General features: G+C 47.8%; 1 protein-coding gene across 1 annotated transcript in view; it reads right to left on the bottom strand.

Annotated features, from left to right (window-relative positions):
• Positions 1-24,453, bottom strand: part of MOCS3 (molybdenum cofactor synthesis 3) — a 186,064-nt gene that overhangs the window by 91,712 nt on the left and 69,899 nt on the right. Inside the window, exons 3-4 of the mRNA XM_075338198.1 lie at positions 16,668-16,760; positions 4,400-4,520 (exon numbers count right to left, since the gene is read on the bottom strand). Coding sequence (XP_075194313.1) covers positions 4,400-4,520; positions 16,668-16,760 — 214 coding nt within the window. The remainder of the gene's footprint in view (positions 1-4,399; positions 4,521-16,667; positions 16,761-24,453) is intronic.

Genomic DNA, 24,453 nt, shown 5'->3' with positions numbered 1-24,453 from the left:
GGAAACTAGAGCCCTCAAATAATTTTTCTAGATGTTTGGTGAGCACTTTGAACACCTGGGGGCTTCACAGAAGTTTATAGCGTTGAGCCGTGAAAAGAAAAAACATTTTTTTTACCACAAAACGGTTGCTTCAACTAGGTAGCTTTTTTTTTCACAAGGCTATCAGGAAAAAATGCACCATAAAATGTATGGTGCATTTTCTTCTGAGTACGCAGATACCTCATATGTGGTGGAAAGTAATTGTTTGGGCGCATGGCGGGGCTCAGAAGAGAAGGAGCGCCATTTGACAGCAAAATTGGTTGGAATCATTAGCGGACGCCATGTCACGTTTGGAGACCCCCTATGGTGCCTAAACAGTGGAGATCCCCCACAAGTGACACCATTTTGGAAACTAGAGCCCTCAAATAATTTTTCTAGATGTTTAGTGAGCACTTTGAACACCTGGGGGCTTCACAGAAGTTTATAGCGTTGAGCCGTGAAAAGAAAAATTTTTTTTTTTACCACAAAACGGTTGCTTCAACTAGGTAGCTTTTTTTTTCACAAGGGTAACAGGAAAAAATGCACCATAAAACATATTGTGCAATTTCTCCTGAGTACGTAGATACCTCACATGTGGTGGAAAGTAATTGTTTGAGCGCATGGCAGGGCTCAGAAGAGAACGAACGCCATTTGAATTTTCAAACGCACAGACGCAGTGCACTGATCGGCCGCTGCAGGACGCACGGTCGGATGCGATAAAAAAAAAGCGTCGGGGATACGTAAAAAAAAGAGTCACGCCAAAAATTGACCATGGATGCAGATACGTTATGTGCATCCCTGATCAGCGCTTGGCGGGATGCACGGACGGATGCGATACAAAAAGCGTCGCAAATACGGAAAAAAGTCATGCCAAAAATTGAGCAGGGATGCCGATCCGTTATCTGCATCCCTAATCAGCGCTCGGCGGGACGCACGGACGGATGTGATACAAAAAGCGTCGTGAATACGGAAAAAAGTCACGCCAAAAACTGACCACGGATGCAGATCCGTTATCGGCATCCCTGATCAGTGCTCGGCGGGACGCACGGACGGATGCGATACAAAAAGCGTCGTGAATACGGAAAAAAGTCACGCCAAAAATTGACAATGGATGCCGATCCGTTATGTGCATCCCTGATCAGCGCTTGGCGGGACGCACGGACGGATGCGATACAAAAAGCGTCGGGGATACGGAAAAAAAAGTCACGCCAAAAATTGAGCAGGGATGCCGATCCGTTATCTGCATCCCTGATCAGCGCTTGGCGGGACGCACGGACGGATGCGATACAAAAAGCGTAGGGGATACGGAAAAAAAAGTCACGCAAAAAATTGAGCAGGGAAGCCGATCCGTTATCTGCATCCCTGATCAGCGCTTGGCGGGACGCACGGATGCGATACAAAAAGCGTCGGGGATACGGAAAAAAAAGTCACGCCAAAAATTGAGCAGGGATGCCGATCCGTTATCTGTATCCCTGATCAGCGCTTGGCGGGACGCACGGACGGATGAGGTGTAAAAATGGACAGGGGATACGGAAAAAAAAAAAAAAAAGTTATACTCACAGTACCCAGAGGACTAGCAGGAGGATCACTGACCAGAAGAGCTGCAGAGGAACAGATGGCAGAGAGATGGACAGCTTTACAGGAGCAGCAGGCAGATCAGCAGAATGCCCAGGAAGGACCCAGCGATGGACGCAGATGTGATCAGGCCGGTGAAGACAGGTAAGAGGACGTCGGGGGAGAGCAGAGGGGGAGAGGGGGGGCTGAGAGCAGAGGGGGGGTTGAGAGCAGAGGGGGGGGGGGAGAGCAGAGGGGGAGGGGGGAGAGCAGAGGGGAAGACCGGAGAGGGAGCTGCAGAAGCAGAATAGAGATAATGGGGGAGGCAGTCAGATCGCGGGGGGAGCAGATCGGGATGGGGGGGGGGGGGGTTGGGGGTTGGGGGGAGCAGATCGCGGGGGGGGGCACGGCAGGGGCTATCACGGCAGCGCGCATGGGCACTACGGGAGCGCGCAGGGGCACCACGGGAGCGCGCACGGCTGCAAAGTGAGCACAGTACTCACGTGCAGCAGCAGCAGCGGTGACCCCAGCTACGGCGGCGGCAGGAGCAGCGGTGGCGTGGTACTACAAGTACCAGCCACTGCACGCTGCAGACATGTTGGGGGAGGGCTCGCACAGGCCTGGGGAGGGCGGCCACCGGCAGATCAGACCGCCCCACTGCACACGGATTGGAGCGATTGCGCGTCATAGCACGATCGCTCCAATCAGTGCTGCAGGGGCTGGGGGCGGCATGTTTGAGGTCCACCTATGATATGCTGCAGCAGCTGCGGCATCTCATAGCTGGATCTCACAGGATCGCACTAATTCGGGCATTATTTTTGCCGAAATTAGTGCGATCGATGTGGTTGGCGGTTCAGATTTGAACAGCCAATCACATCGATCGTCGATAGGGGGTGGCGATGCCGCCCCCCCTGGGGTCAAGCAAAGGTCCCCTGCTGTAAGAAACAGCAGGGGACATCATTTGAAAGCCGTTGCTATGGCCACGGCAATCAAATGAAGTTTAGGCAGTAAAATTACGTCCCTGGTCGTTAAGTCACGTTAAAATAGGACGTAATTTTACTGCCCGCGGTCGTGAAGGGGTTAATATGCGCTCATTCCCCGCCCATCACCCTGCCCACCTGTCAGCGCTGGGATGGTGGGCGTGCATATTAAATGAGCGGGTCCACGTGGTCATGGCAGGCTGCTACAGCCTGCTCGTGCCGCCGATTACACGCTCCACCGCAGCACCTTCATTCCCCGCAGCCCTACATTCAGACTATAAGAGGCACCCCCCACTTTCCCCCAACATTTGGGGGAAAAAAAGTGCGTCTTATAGTCTGAAAAATACAGTACATAGTGTGTTATTGTTTGGCCAAAACATTGTTCTTTGTCACACTGTCCTGTGTGTTTCTCTAATGGAAATTTTCTCTGTATGTTTTTAAACACGATATCTACACTGTGTGTCTTGTTCAATATATCTATTTAATAATAAAAAAATTGTAATAAAATATCATTATTTAAATATGTTGTATATTTGGAATTTACTCAAATCATGATTATACGAGACTGTTGGTCTTTTGTAAGAATTAATTGTCTGTTGGGGATCAAATCGGTTCATTAAATGAATGATTTATAAAATGGATCTGTGGATTCTAAAATTATCCTACCAACACCAAGGAGCAAACCATGCCCCTTGTTCGCAGACTGCATAAGTACCGTGTTTCCCCAAAAATAAGACTTCCCCCGAATATAAGACCTAGCAGGATTTTTCACGGAGGCTTAAATATAAGACATCCCTCGAAAATAAGACCTAGCCGCGGTCAATAATGAAGTGTCCATGCAGCAGTAAAAAAGTTAAAGATACTGCAGGACACTTCATTATTGACAGCGGGCACCCCCAAAGGACAGAAGAAAGCAGATAGAAGACCCCGCGATTATACTCAACAGACGCCGACCGGGAGCAGGTGAGTGCATCAAGGTCCTGCGGCGGTACACGCACACTCATCAGATCACATACAGACACACACATATGAGAACACACACGAGAACGCCCGCACACACACACACTATAGATCGCATCCGCACACTCACCACATCCAGCGATATCGCTTGCTTCTCGGCGCTTGCGATGCTGTGCAGTGATCTTCCAGGACCTGTGGGAGGATCACATGGCCGGAAGCACGTGATATCTTCATATGTTGTGAGTGTGTGCATGCGATTGTACAGGTATGTGCGATATCGTGAATGTGTGTGAGTGTATGTGATCAGAGTGCCCATCGGAGGGAGGAATGGTGTGTGTGTGTGTGTGTGTGTGTGTGTGTGTGTGTGATCTGATGTATGTATGTCGGCCAGACGCAGGGGAGGGCGACATGCTGGGAGATCTGGGAGCCATACAGACACCCGTGGCTGGTAAGTATAATGATCCTGGGAAGGAGGGGGGTCTGCTTTTTGTGGGGGGGTGAGGGGTAAACTTACCCCAAACTAGGTCTCCTCAAGAATAAGACACCCCCTGAAAATAAGACCTAGTTCTTTTTTCGGGCCAAAAAAAAATAAGACAGTGTCTTATTTTCGGGGAAACAGGGTAGACTGTTCTACATCATCAAATTCTAAAATGATAAAACAAAAGATAATGTAAGAAATTTATCAAAGTTAATGCAATGAGAGAAGGCACTTTTCTATTGTAACCAATCAGATTCCAGTTCTCATTTTTTCAAAGGAAGTTTAAAAAATGAAATAACCTGATTGGTTCCTGTGGAAGACAGCTGACGTTTTCCCTTAGCTTTAACACGGCACTCTCATGGCGCTGACAGAATAGGTAAAAATGAAAACAGTATAAAGAAGCACGTACTTCCTTAGAGATTTCATTACTGATGCAGATTTTGACATGCCTTTTCTTTTTTCTCCATGCAAAACTTGTCTATGAAGATTGCTCGTTTCTACTACATCATAATCCAGCAGTCCCAATCGTCCTTTGAACATAAAAAGAGGCTTTAAAACGTGACACTATTTTACTACAAACTCCTTATAATATACATAATCGTTAAATAAAATATATGTTCTAATTATGTACAAAAATTCAAATGTCCAAGCACGCTGAGAGCTCCGGTCACCCAGCTACTGTGTTTAAGGAGGAGAAGAGGGCCCCATCAGTGTGAGGAACATCAGTGAAGAAGTCACCCGCTGCTTTACGGCAGGCCCTACTGTTACAGGCGGAGGGCTGGGAATAACCCATCAGCCCCTGAACTGGGCTTACCTTTCCGGAGGCTGCGACGACCGGGGTGGGAGCCAGCTCAGGTCACCATAATCCTCCAGGTCTCCTCGGCGGGTCCTTGGCGCCCGCTCAAGGAGGTTGCTGCTACCGCACAACTGAGGAGGAGAGACCTGACCTCCCCAGCAGACGATGGGGCTGAAGCTTGCGGTCTTGCTTAGGGAAATCCCCGTGCGGCAGGTAGTGTGTACCTGAAACGCTACAGGGCTGCTCTTCTGGGGCCTGTGCGCCCACAGAACTGTCGGTCCTCCAGATGCTGGATTGTGCGCTCCTTGAAGCCTTTGTTCACACCTCATCGGAGCCCCGGTGGGTCTGCCAGTAATTGGATCAGCAATATACTGAAACCCATACAGAAGTCTGTAGGGGCGAGAGGCCCCTTGCTGGTTCGACAGTTACACGGTGCCGTGTGAGGCCCTGTCTGCCTCTGGGTTCGGTAATATTGCTACTGGGAGCCTGGCCCTCCTTGATAAGTGAAGGAAAAGTAGAAGACCCTCAACCCTCGCCATCCCGCTCTCCGGCGGGGACCCCGGGGTCCTCCTCGCAGAGGGGTGTCCAAAATGCTTCACAGAAGGAGGAGGCCCTTTGAAAAACAAAGGACAAAACATGGCTGCCACTGCCCCTGCTAAAGCACAGTCTCCATGCCAGCTAAAGGGACTAAATCAAGACATGCCTGTATCTCCTGGGGCAGCAGTATCTGACTTACCCTTCATCTCTCCCCAGGTGACTCACACTGAAACACTAAATCCCTCATCTCCTATGCAAAAGACGCTCATGATTGGTGAAATCAAAGACCTGAGAGCTCAAATGATGGAATTTCCAACTAAAGCTGACATGGAGGGGTATATTACTCGCCTTGAGAATCTCTCTAAATCCGAAATACAAAACCTAAATACCACAGTGACACAAGTATCTGACAAAGTGTCTCAACTTGAATCCACATCAGTCACACTGAGGGGTACTTTGCACACTACGACATCGCAGGCCGATGCTGCGATGCCGAGTGCGATAGTCCCCGCCCCTGTCGCAGCTGCGATATGTGGTGATAGCTGGCGTAGTGAAAATTATCGCTACGCCAGCTTCACATGCACTCACCTTGCCCTGCGACATCGCTCTGGCCGGCGACTTATTAAGGAGGCGGGCTGTGCGGCGTCATAGCGACGTCACACGGCAGGCGGCCAATAGAAGCGGAGGGAAGAGATGAGCGGGACGTAAACATCCCGCCCACCTCCTTCCTTCCGCATAGCCGACAGGAGCCGCAGTGAAGGAGGTAGGAGATGTTCCTCGCTTCTGCGACTTCACACACAGCGATGTGTGCTGCCGCAGGAACGAGGAACAACATCGGACCGTCTCAGCGAGGTAATTATGGTTTTTGCCGACGCTACACCGATGATACGATTACGACGCTTTTGCGCTTGTTAATCGTATCATCTAGGCTTTACACACTACGATGTCAAGAGCGACGCCGGAAGTGCGTCACTTTCGACATGACCCCACCGACAGTGGAACAAGCAGCCCAGCGTGAAGATCTGGATCTACATACAAGGCAGTTGGACTCTCTCTTTGGCGTGGATGAAGATATGGATACAGGGTCTCCAAGAGGCTACTACTGTGACGGATTTATTGCCCACTCTCAAGGGAATATTCAATTCACTGCTGGACAGGGGGCCACTGAAGAATTGTTAATAGACAGAGCGCACCGTGCACTGCGGCCTTGTAACCAGGACACTGATAATCCCAGGGATGTCATATGCGGATCCATTACTTTACTGTCAAGGAAGAAATAATGAAACAGGCAAGTTTCAAAAGCCCATATGCCTCTTATTTTTTTCTTGCTCTTCTCAACTTTTGTTTCTTTTTTCTTATCTTGCTATACCCCATACCTCCCGCCTTCCCTAAAAGCCTTTACCCTACCCGGAACCTAATATTCAGAAAGAGATGTCGTCAATCAAGGTTGCCTGTCTCGTGTTTTTGAAGATTTCAGTAGAGAACTAGATATACACCTTTGTTAATTTGTATCTCCAGAACAAAGAACAGGTGAAGTCATTTCGGGGATACCTGTGGCGACTGGAGGGCTTAATGAAAGGACTCCCAATACTGGGAGGAGATTTAAACATGACTATAAATAAGATGCTGGACTATTCCTCTGGTAAGTCCTCAATCCCCCTCTCAGTTGTCCACACTCAAAAAATCATGTAGCTAAACTGCAAGCAGTAGACGTGTGGCAGATCCTTCACCCAAGAGATAGGGATTATACCTTTTATTCATCCCTCCACAAGACATACTGTATAGCAGAATTGATCATTTATTTATCTCTCACCACCTTTTGGAATGGGGACATACTGCTTCCATCGGCACTTTGACCTGGTCCGATCATGCGCCTATCTTCCCCTTTCAACCTCCTGGTCCTGGTCCCAAGTCGTGGAACTGGCGCCTCAACCCTAATCTTCACCAGGATGATACCACAATCAGCTCCATTAAACAAACGATTGAGAAATTCTTCCTCACTCAAACATGACGAAACCTCCGCCCTACTCAGTGGGAAGCCCTGAAATGCGTGATTAGGGGTGTCCAAATAAGAGGGGTCAAAACTGATAAAAGAAAAATCGGCCCAAATTACAGAATTGCTAGACCAAATCTGTAACCTAGAGAGGATACACAAACAAGAGCCGACAGACCCAGACCTGATTAAGCTAAGTAATGTCAGGGAAAATTTAGATCGTAGATCAAAGCGTTTTCTCTTACAAGGAAAAAATGCAAAACTTTTTTTTATGAGTTTGCAGACAAATGTGGAGGCCCCCTAGCCAGGCACATACATCCAAGATCTCCTAACACGTATATCCTAATAATCTGCAATACTAAAGGGGAGGATGTCCATGAATCTAGCCAGATCGCCAAAACATTTCAAAATTATTATGAATCTCTGTACAACATTAGAGGAGAATATGTAGATATGTCTCCGTCACGTAAACAGGCGAAAAAAGAGAATTTTGTTACTTACCGTAAATTCTTTTTCTTATAGTTCCGACATGGGAGACCCAGACCATGGGTGTATAGCTTCTGCCTCCGGAGGACACACAAAGTACTACACTAAAAGTGTAGCTCCTCCCTCCGAGCATATACACCCCCTGGATGACACATCTAACCAGTTTAGTGCAAAAGCTGAAGGAGGACATCCACCCATAAGTAGAAATAGAGTAAAACCCGGAATAACCGGAACCTCTGTCTACAACAACAGCCGGTGAAAACACACGGAACAAGAACTGCCAACAGGCAACAGGGAGGGTGCTGGGTCTCCCATGTCGGAACTATAAGAAAAAGAATTTACGGTAAGTAACAAAATTCTCTTTTTCTTCATCGTTCCTTATGGGAGACCCAGACCATGGGACGTCTCAAAGCAGTCCATGGGTGGGAAATAAACAGAACTGAGAAGTAGGCAAAACCTAACTTCACAAATGGGCGACAGCCGCCTGAAGGATGCGTCTGCCCAAGCTCGCATCTGCCGAAGCATGAGCATGCACTTGGTAGTGCTTCGAAAAGGTGTGCAGACTAGACCAAGTGGCAGCCTGACAAACCTGCTGAGCCGTAGCCTGGTGCCTGAAAGCCCAGGAGGCACCGACAGCTCTGGTCGAGTGCGCCTTAATCCCTGGCGGTGGGGGCACCTGAGAACATTGGTAGGCATCGGATATGGCCGACCTAATCCAACGAGCTAGGGTCGGTTTAGAAGCCGAGAGACCCTTGCGCTGACCCGTGGTTAGTACAAAAAGAGAGGTGCACCGCCTAAGAGCGGCGGTGCGTGACACATAGATCCGGAGTGCCCGCACCAAATCCAAAGTATGCAACGCTTTCTCAAAGCGATGCACAGGGGCCGGACAAAGGGAAGGCAATGTAATGTCCTGGTTAAGGTGGAAAGGAGACACCACCTTAGGGAGAAAGTCCGGAGTCGGACGGAGAACCACCTTGTCTTGGTGAAAAACCAAAAAGGGTGACTCCGAAGAGAGCGCAGCCAAATCAGAGACTCTCCTGAGAGAAGTTATGGCCACCAGAAAGACCACTTTCTGTGAAAGTCGGAACAAAGGAACCTCCCTAAGAGGCTCAAAGGGGGGTTTCTGTAAGGCCGTGAGGACCAGATTAAGGTCCCAGGGATCCAAAGGCCGCCGGTAAGGCGGAATGATGTGAGATGCGCCCTGCATGAAGGTGCGCACCTGGGCCAGTCGGGCGATACGCCGCTGGAACAACACTGACAGAGCCGAAACCTGTCCCTTGAGGGAATTGAGGGATAGTCCTAGCTGCAGGCCGGACTGTAGAAAGGACAGGATGGTCGGCAAAGAAAACGGCCAAGGAGCATGGCCGGAAGAGCGACACCAGGACAGGAAAATCCTCCAAGTCCTGTGGTAAATCCTGGCCGAGGAAGACTTCCGAGCCTGAGTCATAGTGGAGATGACCTCGGAAGGAATGCCTGAAGCCGTCAGGATCCAGGACTCAAGAGCCACGCCGTCAATCTGAGAGCTGCAGAATTCTGGCGGAAAAACGGACCTTGAGAGAGAAGGTCTGGGCGGTCCGGGAGATGCCACGGCATTTCTACGGACAGACGGAGCAGGTCTGGGTACCAAGCTCGCCTGGGCCAGTCTGGAGCAATGATTATAATCCGACGGCCCTCCATTCTGATCTTGCGCAGGACTCTGGGCAAGAGAACTAGAGGGGGAACACCTAAGCCAGACGGAACTGGGACCAATCTTGAACCAGCGCGTCCGCTGCCAAGGCCTGAGGATCGTGGGAGCGAGCCACGTAAACCGGGACCTTGTTGTTGTGCCGGGATGCCATTAGATCCACTTCCGGAGTGCCCCACTTGCGGCAGATTGACCGGAACACTGCCGGATGCAGGGCCCACTCGCCGCTGTCCACGGTTTGACGGCTGAGATAATCTGCCTCCCAGTTTTCTACGCCTAGGATGTGGACTGCGGATATGGTGGACTTGGAGTCCTCCGTCCACTGAAGGATGCGTTGCACCTCCAACATCGCCAGGCGGCTGCGAGTCCCGCCCTGGTGATTGATGTAGGCAACTGCCGTCGCGTTGTCCGACTGGACTCGAATGTGCTTGCCTGCCAAAAGATGGTGAAAGGCTACGAGAGCTAGAAGTACAGCCCTGATTTCCAGCACATTGATCGAGAGGGCTGATTCGGACGGAGTCCAAGTGCCCTGTGCTCGGTGGTGGAGAAATACTGCTCCCCAGCCGGAGAGACTGGCGTCCGTGGTGAGGATCACCCAGGACGGAGTCAGGAAGGAGCGTCCCTGAGACAGAGAGAGGGGCCGAAGCCACCACTGGAGAGAGCTCCTGGCCTGTGGCGACAGAGCCACTAGCCTGTGCAAGGAAGAGGTCCGCTTGTCCCAACAGCGGAGAATGTCCAGCTGCAGAGGACGCAGATGGAACTGGGCAAAGGGAACCGCTTCCATTGACGCCACCATCTGACCCAGCACCTGCATGAGGTGCCTGATGGAATGACGGCGGGGCTTCAACAGAGAACGCACCGCCAGATGAAGGGACTGCTGTTTGACTGAGGGCAGCTTCACAAGTGCCGGCAGAGTCTCGAATTGCATCCCTAGGTACGTAAGTTTCTGGGTCGGGGTCAGAGTGGACTTGGGCAGATTGACAAGCCACCCAAATTGAACAAGCGTGGCGAGAGTGAGCGAGACACTCCGCTGACAGTCTGCACTGGATGAGGCCTTGACTAGAAGGTCGTCCAGGTAAGGGATTACTGCCAACCCCTGGAGATGCAGAACCGCAACCACTGCTGCCATGACCTTGGTGAAGACACGAGGAGCCGTGGCTAACCCGAAGGGGAGAGCCACGAATTGGAAATGTTCCTCTCCGATTGCAAAACGTAGCCAACGCTGGTGTGAAACTGCAATTGGCACATGCAGATAGGCATCTCTGATGTCGATGGATGCTAGAAAATCTCCTTGGGTCATTGAGGCAATGACCGATCGCAGAGATTCCATGCGGAAGTGCCGCACCTGAACATGCTTGTTGAGAAGCTTGAGATCCAGGATGGGCCGGAAGGAACCGTCCTTCTTGGGGACTAGGAAGAGGTTTGAGTAGAAACCTCTGAACCGTTCCCGGGCGGGAACCGGAACAATTACTCCGTTGGCCTGCAAGGATGCCATGGCCTGTGAGAAGGCGGCGGCTTTGGAGCAGGGGGGAGTGGACATAAAAAATCTGTTTGGCGGGCTGGAAGAAAATTCTATCCTGTAGCCGTGGGAGATGATATCCCGCACCCACTGGTCGGAGACGTGTTGAAACCACACGTCGCCAAAGTGGGAGAGCCTGCCACCGACCAAGGACGTTGCTGGCGCAGCCAGATAGTCAAGAGGAGGCTGCCTTAGTGGCAGCGGCTCCTCCGTTCTTCTGAGGACGCGGCTTCGCGCGCCAGCTGGGTTTTCTATCCTTGGCTGAGTTGGTGGACGAAGCTGAGGGCTTAGAGGATGACCAGTTAGAGGAACGAAAGGAACGAAACCTCGACTGGTTCCTGCCCTGGACAGGTTTCCTGGTTTTAGTTTGTGGCAAGGAAGTACTCTTCCCGCCAGTAGCCTCCTTAATTATTTCATCCAATTGTTCACCGAACAGCCGGGACCCAGCAAAGGGGAGCCCAGCAAGATACTTCTTGGAAGAAGCGTCTGCTTTCCACTCTCGAAGCCACAAGATCCTGCGGATCGCGAGGGAATTAGCGGAAGCCACCGCAGTGCGGTGAGAAGCCTCCAGAATGGCAGACATGGCATAGGATGAAAAAGCCGAAGCCTGGGAGGTTAAGGCAACCATCTCGGGTATAGAGTCCCTGGCGAGGGAATGTATCTCCGCCAGAGAAGCAGAGACTGCCTTAAGAGCCCACACTGCTGCAAAGGACGGGAGAACGAGGCTCCTGCCGCCTCATATACAGATTTGGCCAGAAGGTCAACCTGGCGGTCAGTGGGATCCTTAAGAGAGGTGCCATCGGCCACAGATACGACTGTCCGGGCTGAGATTCTAGACACCGGAGGATCTACCTTTGGTGACTGAGCCCACTCCTTGACCACTTCTGGTGGAAAAGGAAAACGGTTATCAGAACTACGCTTTGGAAAGCGTTTGTCAGGACAGGCCCTGGGCTTGGTCACAGTGGCCTGAAAACTGGAGTGGTTAAAAAACATACTCCTTGCTCTCTTAGGTGAGGTAAACTGGTGTTTTTCTACCAGAGAGGCTTGTTCCTCTGACACTGGTGGATTGAGGTTCAGTACGGAGTTAATGGATGCAATCAAGTCACTAACATCCGCATCACCCTCAGATAAATCAATGGGGTACATAGAGGTAGCGTCTGAGCCCACAGTAATAGTATCCTCCTCGCCCTGCAATTCAGCCTGTGAATCAGAGCCGTGGGACGAGGCAGGAGAAGAGTCCCTGCGTCTCCGTTTAGGAGGACGGGGTCCTAAAACATGCTCTGTTAGCTCTGCAGAGCGAGTCGGAGCAGCAGAGACGCCCTGAGAAGGGGGCTGATGCATGGTCAGCAGAGTCCGGGACAGCTGTCCCATGGAGTCGGCAAAGGACTGGGAGATAGCATTAGAAAACGATGCTACCCAAGCCGGGGGTTCAGCCACCGGGGCCGGAGCAGCCGGAGGGACCCCTGGGGAGGCTCCAGGCTGAGGCACCACCATGTTAGAGCAGGCATCACAATGTGGATATGTGCTCGGTTCAGGCAGAATGAGCTGACATGCCGTGCATATAGCATATAGCCTTGCAGCGTTGCTCCTAGTGACAGACATGCTGCTGAGGTGGAGGCTCTGCAGTAAAAATACACTCCTTCAGAATGACCCCCAGAGAGTGTATAATAAAGCCCACAACCAGAGGTTGTGGCTTACCAGACCGATTCTTGTGTGCCCTCCGGATTCCCAGCTCGGACCCCCAGACAGATGCAGTAGCTGCAGCAGCCAGCGCCGATCAGTGAGTGAACGCTGATAAAATGGCGCTGGAGTGAGGAGGAGGGGCGGGGATTAGCCCAAGAGCGGGAACCGGAGGGCCAAGGAGAGATACAGGGGAGGGAAACATCTCCTCAAAGAGGAGTGTCCTCCCCTCTGCTGAACGGCCAGTGGGCGGCGCCGCACTGTTCCCCTGCATGACTGACATGCAGGGGAACTGAAACGAAACTAGGCCGCAACTGAAGCCGGGGCCTAGATTTTTCCATGCGGCCGACGAGCAGGCACCCTCGGCGCGGTTCTCAGGAAAAAAACAGAGAACCGGCCGGAAATTACAGTAAAGTGACAAAACACACTCTCCCCACAATAAAAGTACCCGGGACCCCTGAATAACGTCTCAATACTTAGCTTTTGAGACGCAGGGCCAGGTCCCTGGGGGGGGGGTAAACGCTCCGTCCAACAGGATCCTGACAGGGCTGCGGATGGAGGCTGGTCTCCTGCAAAGCAGTGAGAACCGTGATGGCTCCCACTTCAAGCCAGAGCCTCAGGGGATGGTGAAGGAGCGCGGCATGTGAAGTCAACCTTAACAGCACCGCCGACACAGTGGGGTGAGAAGGGACATGCCGGGAGTCCAGACTGGACCCGCTTTTCTTCCAAATCTTTGAAATCAAAAATCTTAAAAATCAAAAATCAGAGAATGCATGTGTGTGTGTGACCTCCTGAACACAAAAGCATTGAAACTGGTTAGATGTGTCATCCAGGGGGTGTATATGCTCGGAGGGAGGAGCTACACTTTTAGTGTAGTACTTTGTGTGTCCTCCGGAGGCAGAAGCTATACACCCATGGTCTGGGTCTCCCATAAGGAACGATGAAGAAATTAACTGATATATTAGGAAAACAGCTCTCCCCCCTCTGTCTGATATTATTCGGGAAACTATGGATCAGCCGATTACAGAAGAAGAAGCGATCAAAGCAATTAAAGCGGCCCCGCCCATAAACGTTCAGGCTTTACAGCCAAATTTTATAAATTACTGGCCCCACTTCTGTCGTCCTTCCTGGTTAGGGTGTTTAATGATCTCTCGCCTTCACAACCATTCCCTAACCAAACGATGAAAGTGCATATTTCCCTTATTCTGAAACCTGTGTAGGACCCGAATCTTTGCTTGAATTATAGACCTATATCATTAATATAGATGTGAAGTTGTTCTCTAAAATTATGGCCACAAGGTTAGCCACTCATTTGCCGTATATGATTCATAATCAAAAACTGGGCTTTGTCCCAACAAGGAAAGCAAGGAACACAATAAAAACAATATTACTCATGTCACATGTCAAATCAAGCCAATTCCCTTCCTGTATCCTATCAGTCGATGCTGAAAAGGCGTTCGACCTTGTATATTGGTCGCTCCTTCAGAGCGCTTTAAAACAGATCAATATTGGTCCCAATCTTCGTAAAAATAATGGCCTTATATCGTAATCCGTTAGCCAAGGTCAGATGCAATGGGATGTACTCAAGCTCTTTCGGGATCACAAATGGGACAAGACAGAGCTGCCCGCTATCACCATTACTGTATGGTACTGTGATGGAGCACCTAGTGGTAGCTCTGAGAAACAAAACAAACATTAAGGGCGTCCCGGTCTGTCCAAACACCCACAAGCTGTCTTTGTAAGCTGATGATCTCTTACTATATGTCACAAACCTGAGGCTATCTTTGCCGGTGATCCTGAGAGAGTTCGATGAATACAGTTTTGTGAGTAATTTTACGGTCAACCTTACCAAATCCGAAATTTGAAATATAATAAACGGAACTTTTCTAAAAATTAAAAAAAAAACAAAAACAATAACTTCCAAGCAACATGTTTTTTGTTTTCCTTAAAGGGGACTTCAGGTTTGTTGAAACATATCAGTATACGGGTGGTAGTTTAGGCTGGATTACAATCACTATACTGTACTTATGAGAACAGTGAATTTTCAGAGGATTTGTATAATCTGACGAAGCAGAGCTACAGTATATAACATATGAGAAATACAATAACAGCCAGCAAGATCCCCACAGAGAATAATACACATCGCTGCACACTTTATTTATGGATTCTGGACTATTTCTGCCATTCCTCTGTAACCCACTGTTCTTCACTGTCGGCCACAGGAAAGACAATTCACAAAGCAGACCAGCACAGGATCCTGTGGGGATGTCACTTCATAAATGCACTGGACAGAACGCAGCAGAACAAGATATATGGAAATGATTACTACTTTATGCTCATTTTATATACCCAGAAAAAACATTTTTGACCACAACTAGCTCAGGGCTTTTCCCAAATTGAACAAGTCTCTTACCAAAGTAAGCTGAGTATGTGTCATGGTAAAGGGAACACAACAGCAGGATGTACCCCATGAAACGTTAGCAGTGCTTTATCAGTCTCCTAATGATGTTTGGGACAATGCCCTATATATTGGTGTTTCATCTCTGCACTTCTGTCCCCAGATTAGTCTGGCAGTGCCATCATTCAACTCTGCATTTCGCTGGCATCGCAGGAGGACAGAGAGGAGAACAGAGAAGAGGACAGAGAGGAGAACAAGTTGTAGCTCTGCGCCTTCTGCTTTCTCTCGGCACAAGTTGGTTTATCAATTACACTGTGAGCCGTGCAAGCAGCGAAGTGCAGAGATGAATAATGGCACTCTCAGACTAATCTGGAGACACAAGTGCCAAGCTGAAATGTCAATATATACATACATATAAAGGTCCACAAAATTCAGCTTCACAAACCTCAAGTTTCTTTATTCTTAAAATTCATATGAACAGCTATCCCTCTATGAGTTAATCATGACTAAGGATGCCCGTCATCTGAAACGCGTAAAGGAATAACAATTGGAGATTTGGCATAAGCTGTTCATATGAATTTTAAGAATAAAGAATCTTGACGTTGGTGACGCTGGATTTTGTGGACCTTATTACGTCCGTCCTGGCAGGAACGTATCGGAGCTCCAGACTACAAGACCCTGACTATTGCGGTGAGCGGGTTTGATTCATTTTTTCTGACATTTATAAAGCCCTCCTAACACTTTACGGAGATAATTCTTGTCACCAAACTCCCATTAAAGGGGTCATCCACTGCTCAGGTAACTATTCTCAAATACTATAATCACCCATTAAAACTAATAACAGCTTGTACTCACCACTGGTGCCAGGGCTGTTCCAGTGATGTCAGTGCCAGGTCTATCACAACATTGTTATGTAACATGAGCCCTACAGCTAATCAGTGGCTGGTGATGGGCCACTACACTCCCACTTCCTACAGACGTAACCGACATCCCGAGGGTGTGAGATAGAAGCACCAATTCATACTTCTCCCATATGTCAATTGCGTCTGAAGGAAGTGAGATTTAGTGGCTCCTTATTGGTTTCAGGGCTCATGTGTAATAACGTTCCAGGAGGCCTGGAGCTGACTTCACTAGAACTAAACACATTTTGTAGAGGCAACTAAACTAAAGACTATTAAAATGTAACTATTATTATTTAAATGAAATGACCCAAATACATTTTTAAAAAAGGAAGTAACAGGTTAGTAACAATTATTAATTCATATTAAGCTTAGATGAACTACCTGGCCGCAGACCATTGTTCACTAGTAATATCTTACTATGCATAGATTAATCCCTAATTCTGCTATTTAAAACTATTCAACTATCAGACTACCCAACATGTTTCACCATGACTGGCCTCATCAGGGGTTGTAGCCTCAGTCTGCTGATCACAAGGGGCAAGTTCCCCACTCCAAGCGCACACTCTGTGACCAAAAGAAGAGGAACACGATTCATATGTTCAAAGTTTTGACAATGACTTGCATAGAATGCCACAACAAATACAGAGAATAAAACATAATAAATAAAAAGTCATATTATCACCTATTCCAGCTGCAGCCAAATATTGAGCTAATGGACATCCCAAACCTCCACATCCTATTATTAACACAGATGCTCTTGATAAGTTTAGTTGACCTGGAGAAAGAAAACCGTGGAAATATTAACTGATTAACCATTAAAAATACTTATTTTGCCATGAATGATAACTATAAAAAGAAAATAAAATAAAAAATTCAGGTTATGCTAAATAACTTACAAATGTATGAACGATGACTACTGTATATTAGTTTTTGAGCACATTCATGCATCGTAAATTGCATATAAGATGAGAATCCTAGCAGATAAATTCCTACAGTTCATATTGTATGGTAAAAGGCCTATTTCACTGCTCCATTTATGCAAATTTTCTCCTCAGTGAGGAAGAAGACGAACTCTAGTGCCACCTATTGGAGGTAGCAATCCTAAAAGCAACCCTTTAACAAGCTTTGTCATATGATTTAGGATTTATACCAGATTAGAACCTCAATTTGAAGACATGGTGTTACTGGATGGTTGTCCCTCGTCACTGCAAAGTATAAAATCTGATCAGGCTGTATGAGAGGCTAGGAAATGTTCTAAGGCTAAGGTCACACGGCGAGTAAAACAGAGCGAGTGCAATGAGTTAAAAAAAAAAAAATGGCATTCCACTTAGACCAATGTTTTCCTATGGGGTTGCTCCCATGAGCGATTTTTTTCTCAGCCCTAATCAAGCCGAGAAAACAATCACAACATGCTGCAGGTGGAATCATTCACACCCATACAAGTCTATGGGTGCGAGAGAAACATCGCACTGCACTCAGATTACACCAAAGTACAGTGCGATATACGCATCAGCTGACAATGGAGGAGATGGGGAGATTAGTCCCTCCCTCTCCTCCACAGCTGTGCTCCGATCTCAGGATTGCAGCACAGTAACATGACACTCGGCTTACACTCGCAGCAGAACGGAAGCTGAGTGTCATGCGATGCCCTCACAGTAATGGTTGTGTGGTCCCAGCCTAAAGGGGTAGCTATTCTCCTTGTGGAGACTAAGACACCATTCCAGCCTGCCAGTGGTGAGGATACTTTAAGCTGCAAAACTCTTCTGGGAAATATGCAAATTGTGTCTTAAGAGAGGAAGTACACAAACTCTAGTGTCACTTTTGATTTTAGGATTGCTACCTCCAATAGGTGGCACTAGAATTCTTCTACTTCCTCACTGAAGAGACAATTTGCATATTTCGCAGAGGAGCATTACAGCTTAAAGTCTCCTCACCACTGGCATGCTGGAATGGTGTGTCAGTCTCCGTAAGGAGAATAGCTTCCCTTTTAGACTGCTCCATTTAATCACTCCAGGTTTTTAGAATCCTTGTGGCTAATCACGAGTGGGTTCACAAACTTCTCCTGGGACAAGCAGCTGTTAGAAAGAATTGGTTATGTGTTGATTAGGCTGCTAAGCATTAGGATATGAGCACACAATCAAAACCCGCTGCGCCCTGGACGAGGCGGGTCCTGACCAGCAGGGGCTGCGAGTCTCCTCCGCAGGAGACTGCAGTTGCTTGTGCTCACAATCTGGACTCAGACAGTTGTGGTTTCCCGCTGTGTTCTCCCTGAGGAAAACATCAGGGGGAACATCCGTCTCCGTTGGAAAAAATGGACATGATTGTGGCTCGAGAAGCCGCACCGCAAGTCAGTTTACACTGCTGGCAGTGCACGCACAGTGGACATGGGGTTACTAGAAATCCCATCCACCGTGCTTGTACTGTACATCGCAGCATTTTGATGCAGCTGAAAAACGCTGCGAACCCTGATTGTGGGCCTGCAGCCTAAGGCCATGTGTACACTGTGTATTTGGTGAGTTTTTTACCTCAGTATTTGTAGCCAAAACCAGGAGTGGAACAATCAGAGGAAAAGTATAATAGCAATACTTCACCACTTCTACATTTTTCACCTTCTGCTGGATTTCGCTTACAAATACCAAGGTAAAAAAAAAAATCACCAAATACTGAATGTGTGCATGCGGCCTAAGAGCTAATTCAGACGTCCATTTTTACCACGTACAAGAAAAACAACCTAATTTTTTTAAATCAGATTTTGACCAGTGTGTTATCCGCATGTGATCAGTTTTTCTCTTACGTGGAGGAAAAAAAAAGTTTCTGCACCCTCTACTTTGTGACAGTTCGTTAAAATATGGCTCGATTTTATTTAACCCAAAAACTTGCATTCCCAATTTAAATTCCACCCTCAGATCAAAATTGGATATGTCTCAGAGCTCTATCCATGAAAACGACAGACAGCACTCGTATGAGAATATTGGATGTGTGAAGGAGCCCTTACTTTTCTAAGTTAAGCTTCCACAATAAGTTTTTTTTTTTTTACACAGCGTTTTACTTTTCCAGCAAAGTGGATGGGAGTTAAAGAAATCTCCGACCCACTGTGCTTTTATTGATGCTTCATAAACTGATCTGTGGTACCTTTTTATAATCCACAACGTTACTTTCTTTTTTTTTCCAACTTTTTATTTTTGAAATTGTTTTTAACATGTTTTACAACAGAAAAGAAGACAGTTACACAAGTAAAAGAAACATTTCTCAAGTATGCATACAAATACAGTGTGTAGTTAACATACTAGAAATCAAATGAAGGGTGGACAAATACACTTTGCATGTCTGATCCGGGGAATAGAGGAACCAAAGCACTACCAAAGGGGTCCGATGACACATTTACACATCCCTTTTACGCTGAGTACATCATAGGTGCTAAATACAATCAATATATTTCCAGCCTCAGTTTACATATTTTTTATTTTAAAATTTTGGTTCAAACAAAACAAATTGTTCACACAGTAAAACTTAACAACAATTAGTCAAATTACAATCTAAAGTTAAATTAACATTCAATTTTTGAAATAGAAAAAGTGGAGCACGGGAAAGGGGGAAAACAAAAAAAAAAAAAAAGAAAAGGGGGGGGGGAGGGAAAGGTTATATGATTAAAGAAAAAGGTAAACTAGAGTTATAGTAGAGTTTTGGCTGAAAATTTAAACTGAATCTCTTAACACATAAATTGCTAAACGTAACTATTAAAATAAAAAAGACGGAGAATATAATTAAATCATTTTTACAGCTAGTAGCTACACTAACTCAAGGATTTAATATAATAAGATTGGGATTGAACTTCTTTGACCAAAGATTCCATCTCACCGAGTACTTATCATATAATCTATCTTTCAAAGCAAACTTAAATTCGTAAAGATTGTGAGAGGAAATTCTTTCTATTACTTCATGTATAGATGGAATATTAGTATTTCTCCAGTTGGCAGCGAGGAGATTTTTAATCACTTGTATGATATGACAGGTAATATGTCTATAATTTAAGTTAAGTTCATCTATCCCAATTGATAGCAGAACTAATTCCGCAGAGAGACTAATTTCAGATGAGGTTACATTATGGAGAAGAATTTCTGTATCTCTCCACAATTCCTTTAGTTTTGGACAACTCCAAAAAATATGACTGGTAGTACCTCTCTCTCCACATTCTCTCCAACATAAATCAGAATTTTGAGAAGAGAATCTATGTAGTTTTTGTGGGGTATAATACCACTCAACCAGAATCTTATAATAAGATTCTTGTATGGATATACAGGTAGACATCGAGTATGTATACGTTAATGCAGATTTCCATTTGTTAGATTGAAATGTCGTATTCAATTGTTTTTCCCAAGATTCCATATATTTCAATTTCTTAAATGTATAGTCATCATTAAAAATTGAATATATGTTTCTGGTATTCCATAAACCTATGTTTAATGGGTTGTTTAGTAAGTCTATGATGAAGGTGGGTAATTTTTTTGATAGAAGATGTGTTTCTTGCAGAAACTCCCATATACGAGTCCATTTATATTTCTCTGATATTGGTAGATTGTATTTTATAAGTAATATGTCAAAAGGAATAATATCTTTATTACTTACAATATCTTCAAGGAAAAGTATACCACATCTTTTCCAATTTAATAATTTAATTCTTGGTATAATCAGTTCCACAGTATCTATCGAGATGTTTTTTAAACTTGTCATCGAGACCTTTTGTGCTAATAAACAGTTTAGCAGAGTTCTCCAAGCTTTTATCTCTGCATTATTAGTTGGGTTTCTTGGCAATTTTTTATTTGTTCTAAGCAGATAAGCTAAGAGTTAGGGCGGCTTTGCACGTTGCGACATTGCACGTGCGATGTCGATGGGGTCAAATCGAAAGTGACGCACATCCGGCGTCGCAGTCGATATCGCAACGTGCAAATCCTTTTTGATACGATGAACGAGCGCAAAAGCGTCGTTATCGTATCATCGCTGCAGCCTCCGACATTTCCATAATGCCGGTGCAGCGACAGGTGCGATGTTGTTCCTCGCTCCTGCGGCAGCGCACATCGCTGTGTATGAAGCCGCAGGAGCGAGGAACATCAGCTTACCTGCCGCCGGCTGCAATGAGAAGGACGGAGGTGGGCGGGATGTTTACATCCTGCTCATCTCCGCCCCTCCGCTTCAATTGGCCGCCTGCCGTGTGACGTCACTGTGACGGCGCACGACCCGCCCCCTAAGCAAGGAGGCGGGTCGCCGGCCAGAGGGACGTCGCACGGCAGGTATGTGCGTGTAAAGCTGCCGGAGCGATAATAATCGCTACGGCAGCTTTCACTATATATCGAACGTGCGACGGGGGCGGGACTATCGCTGCAGCATCGGTAACACATTGTTACTGATGTCGCAGCGTGCAAAGCCCGCCTAAGTCTTTTTTATTTTTATTCCAGGTGGTGAATTTTTCAAGAGACATCCAACTGTTATCAAGGTTCTCTAATAGTGTAAACTGAGTTTGTTTTACTAGGTTGCTTAGGTAATAGGATTGTATATTAGGCACACCCAGGCCACCTTTCAGTTTGTGTTTAAATAGTATGGTTTTAGAGGTTCTAGGCTTTTTGCTTTGCCAGACAAACTTTTGTAATTGAGATTGAATTTTTCCTAACCACTTATTGGGGATATTAAGGGGTAAACATCTAAACTGTGAGGTATCAACCGGCTGTATTACAAAGGGCCGGTATGTTTTGCAGAAGCGTGGGTGCTCTGCAATGTGAAGCTGGCTGGGACCTGTGGTTCCACAGGATTGCATTACATGCAGAGCCATGGAAGGGTGTGTGATGCTGATTACCCACTCCTTACCACCTGTGGGTGTGGCTCCAGGGGTTAAAGCAATCCTGTCTCTGAACCTGGGAGAAGTGTGTCTAGGGCAGTCTAGTTAGAGACTAGCTCTAGACTTCCAGCGTGTATGCTGGGAGAGAGTGAGAGCAGAGCCGAGAGTTCTGCAGGAAGTGTGTCTAGGGCAGTCTAGAGAGAGACTGGCTCTAGATGTCCAGTGTGTGGACTGGAAACAAGTGAGAGCAGAGCCAGGAGCTTTGGGTGTATCAGCCTGCATGGAGGCTGATCACAAGGCTCTGATATTGAGTCTGAGGTGAGTGCAGCCAGGCCAGGGCTGTAGGGCCGAATCTCTCCAGGAGGAGAGACAGACAGGGGTCTGCAGAGGGCCCTGGGTGCTGGAAGGAACCTTGGCTAGAGTTGTACGCTGGCAGGAGCCAGAGAGTGGGGAAGTTGCTAAACTTCCATTATGGACTTATTGTTTATGTTTGAGGGCAGTTTATGCTGAGTGTTTTTAATAAACTGCCAGAATTTCTATGAAGAGACTGTGTACGTGTGTTGCTGAAGCTACCTCACACCGCTGCAAGCGAGTGAAACCCCCACGTTGCAGGGCGCAACGTTACATATGGTGGAGAATGCGGGCATGCGGCCTGGTTGCTAGGGGCAACGCAGCCTGGTTGCTAGGGGCAACGCAGCCTGGTTGCTAGGGGCAACGGCCTAGGACATATTCCTGTGGATACGGACTGCTTGCGGGTCCACGAAAATTTTTTGAAGCGGTTTGTGGTGGATCGGCGGGTCCACGAAAATTGTCTGCGCACTCAAGCAGCTGGCGGTGGATCGGCGGGTCCACGAACAGGGACAGCGCTCTCAAGCACCTGGTGGTGAATCAGCCGGTCGTTGGGGACCCGTGCTGCAGTGGTGAGAGTCCAGCGACTGGAGGTTCCAGGCCAGCCGGAATTGCAAGGCCCTGCTTGGTGAGCAGTGATACACCACAGGCTGGAGATCCTGGTTGTACGGGCGGTACAACCCCGGAAAGGTTAGTGGTTCTCTAACCCCCCCCGTCTTTGACCACCGGGTATTACCCATTGGAGCGCCCCTCCTGTGCCTCTTTTTCGTTACAGCATGGAGGAGCTCCTGAACCAGCTGTTGCAGAGCCAGCAGCACCAACAGCATGTGCCTGGAGGTCCAGTGACAGCAGTGGGGGCTAAAAGCAAAAAAGAGGGAATGGTCCCTGCGGACGTTGTGGAGGAGCTGTACCAGTTCCTGGTCCAGGGACAGCAGGAGCTGTCGGTGTGTAGCGATGTCACAGCCATGGACCAGTTTGAGCGTTCCCTTCAGGGGCCAGTATGGACACTGGGTGCCCAGGGAGACAAGGGCAAACGGTGTGAACTGGGGGCTAAGGACATTGCATGGAAACCGCAAAAGGGGGCGGAGTCCCATAAGGGAATAGTTGCCCATAAGGGAATAGTTGCCCATAAGGGAATAGTTGCCCATAAGGGAATAGGTGCCCATAAGGGGGTGGTTGCCCATAAGGGGGTGGTTGCCCATAAGGGGGTGGTTGCCCATAAGGGGGTGGTTGCCCATAAAGGGGTGGTTGCCCATAAGGGGGTGGAGTCCCATAAAGGGGTGGTTGCCCATAAGGGGATGGAGTCCCAGAAAGCGGTGGTCCCCCAAAAGGGTGCGGAGCATCCCAAATCCAAGGGTGAAGTGGCACAGATGGACTGTAGCCAGGGACAACAGTGTTCATGCCACAAGTGTCCTGTTTGCAATATAGACCACCCATCCGACGAGAAGCCACATCTGTGTTCCGTGGAAGTGGATGGGGAATCTGTAACAGGGGTCGTAGACTCAAGGAGCTTGGTGACCCTGGTGAGGGCCACTTCTGATGTCAACTTGATTCCTGGAAGGAAGATCCACGTCGGCTGCACCCACAATAATGAGACAGAATACCCGGTATCCAGCGTGGTCATTAAGACAGCCTGGGACAGTGGTTCTCATGATGTTGGAGTAGTTTCAGATTTACTGCACCCAATTATTATAGGTTGGGACTCTAAATTATTTGTGCACTTGTGGAAGCAGGGGGACGTATACGGTTGCTTGTGTAAGAGCCGGAACAGCCCAAAGGAAACCCCACCACATTGGGAGGTGAAAAGGGGTCCTTGTTGTGCAGTTATGTGTGGTAAGGAGGAGATAGCACCTCCTAAAATTGACTGTCCTAAGTTAGGGGTGACCAAAGAAAATGATGGACGGACCCAACTTAGTGACAAAAGGACTAAGGGAATAACCGATAGTGTGACCGTTAAAAACAGGGTAGCTCCAGAAAGGGAGGCAGATATCTGGTTAAGTGGGGGCATGATAGTCCAGGATGCCAGGGGGAGTGATGATGACTCCAGTAAAGACACTGACTCTAGTAAGGTGACAAACGAGTACAGTGTGGTACAGATGGGCGAGAAGGGCAAAACTTCCTCCCGACGCCGAAGACGTAATAAGCGCCGAGAGGGGGCACAGTGTAGGCCGTCTGAGGGTGCAGAGAAAGTGACATGTCTGGTTAATGAAGACATGGTGCTAATAACACCTGCTACGGTGGAGTCAGACGGTGATATCCTACAAAAGACTGAGGAATCAGAGATTGAACT

This window comes from Anomaloglossus baeobatrachus, chromosome 3, assembly GCF_048569485.1.
Source record: "Anomaloglossus baeobatrachus isolate aAnoBae1 chromosome 3, aAnoBae1.hap1, whole genome shotgun sequence".
Taxonomy (NCBI): domain Eukaryota; kingdom Metazoa; phylum Chordata; class Amphibia; order Anura; family Aromobatidae; genus Anomaloglossus; species Anomaloglossus baeobatrachus.
This window is presented reverse-complemented; position numbering and strand designations above follow the sequence as displayed.